At 41.9% G+C, this 1,767-nt stretch overlaps 1 protein-coding gene across 2 annotated transcripts in view; it reads right to left on the minus strand.

The window, feature by feature from the left end:
* The window catches only part of LOC101859800 (mucin-19), a 55,902-nt gene that overhangs the window by 4,212 nt on the left and 49,923 nt on the right, over positions 1-1,767 (minus strand). For both annotated transcript variants that reach the window (XM_005103487.3, XM_013085444.2), the window contains 2 exons: positions 1,310-1,408; positions 740-793 (listed from right to left, as the gene is read on the minus strand). In XM_005103487.3, coding sequence (XP_005103544.1) covers positions 740-793; positions 1,310-1,408 — 153 coding nt within the window. The remainder of the gene's footprint in view (positions 1-739; positions 794-1,309; positions 1,409-1,767) is intronic.

Raw genomic sequence — 1,767 nt, forward strand, 5'->3', positions numbered from 1 at the left:
CCCCCCGGTCCTGAACTAAAGAAAATAACTGACTGACAGGACTGTGTCATAATGTCATCCCAGTCAGAAATCTGGAACCCTGGTAGTTCTTGATACCAACTAACCTACAGGTTAGCTTGGGAAGAGCGAGACAACTGAGTGCCTCTAAAACTTTCGCTCACTTGGTACAACTTACTTATGATGTGTGTGTGCCTAATCCACACTGAACTTTCTTCATTTAGTTTGTCCTTATTTTCGGTTTGGAGAGATTGCTTTTTTTTTTTTTTTTCAAATCTGGAGATTCCATTTTCTTTTTCGTAACCGCTGTTTTCAGATAAATCGTGTTCAGTTTAACACTTTGCAGTCACACAGCCAGCAGTACAAAATACCCCATCTGGTCACCCAGCCAGGAGAGTGACTGCAACGGACTTCTCGGGCCTAACACAGTTCAACTGCACCAGGTGACCGGAACGGAATAATTTTCACCGTAGCATTATTGCGTCAAGTGACCGCAAAGTGTAAAGGAGGACTCCAGCGTTAATTTCAATTGTTTAGTTTTAGTTTTAGTAGAGCTATTACGGAGCTCGCAACTGCAAAAGGTCATATGAGCGCCAAACATAAAAAAGATGGGGAGATAAGGACAATAGATGTTTGATAGGAAAGAAGAAGAAAAACCACACCAGAGCACCCGCCAACCATCCACAATGCCGATTGCGACCTAACAGAACGAAAGAGAGCGTAATATGAAAACAAAACTTACAGACTCCACAGCAAACCGGTCCATGAAGTGTCCCATCATTGGGAGATGGTATTCCTGCCAAAACAGAATGAATACATCTTAGAACAGCATTTTTTTCACAGAACACACACAGCTAATGCAGAATTATATTTTTTCAGAAGAACACGCACAATTTATGCAGAATTATATTTTTTCCGAGAACACGTACATCTTATTCAGAATCGTACTTTTTGAAAGAACATTAGCACCTTATTCAGAATTGTATCTGTTCACAAAAAATGTACATCAAAATTGTTTTTTCATAGAAAACGAACATCTTGTTTAGAATCACATTTTTCACTCTATTTACCAGTCTTCAATCAAAGTAAATCCATAAATAAACACCCACATTTTTTAAAAAACACAACCCCTTGCTGGAGATAAAGGGGTTAACTGAATACTTTTACTTTACTTTTCCGATCCAGCGACCATCTGGGTTCTAGCCCTTCGGCTTGTCGATATTGCAAAGAATTTACTGACAGATTTTTAGTTAACTAGACACAAACAGATCAATCTAAATATATCTTTTCTTAAATCCTCCGAGCTACTGACATAGTCGAGACGAGGATGCGAGCGTTCCATCCCGGCTTGAAGGTTGAGGGGCATGGGTACCTGGCGGAGACTGGGGTAGGGCATCACAACATCTGTCCACTGGGGAGGGGAAAAGGACATAAAGACATTATTGCAAATCACTACCCTAGAACTACAAAGGAGGAAAAGAATTACAGGGGAGGAGGGGGGGGGCAGGGGTGAAAGGGTGATGAGGTGGAGGAGGGAGGAGATGAAAATCGTAAGAAGTGCTGAAGCTTCTTCCCTTCCCATGTTGATCTAGTGGTTTGTCCTTGGTTTTGTTTCACAGAAAAAAACCAACTGATTGAGACTTACACACTTTGTGGTATTACCCCCTCCCACCCTCCTCACCTTCCCCCACCCCAATCTCTCGATATTTCTCTCTCCCTATCCTTCTCTCTCTCTCTCTCTCTCTCTCTCTCTCTCTCTCTCTCTCTCTC

Source organism: Aplysia californica, unplaced genomic scaffold (genome assembly GCF_000002075.1).
Source record: "Aplysia californica isolate F4 #8 unplaced genomic scaffold, AplCal3.0 scaffold00374, whole genome shotgun sequence".
Lineage (NCBI taxonomy): Eukaryota > Metazoa > Mollusca > Gastropoda > Aplysiida > Aplysiidae > Aplysia > Aplysia californica.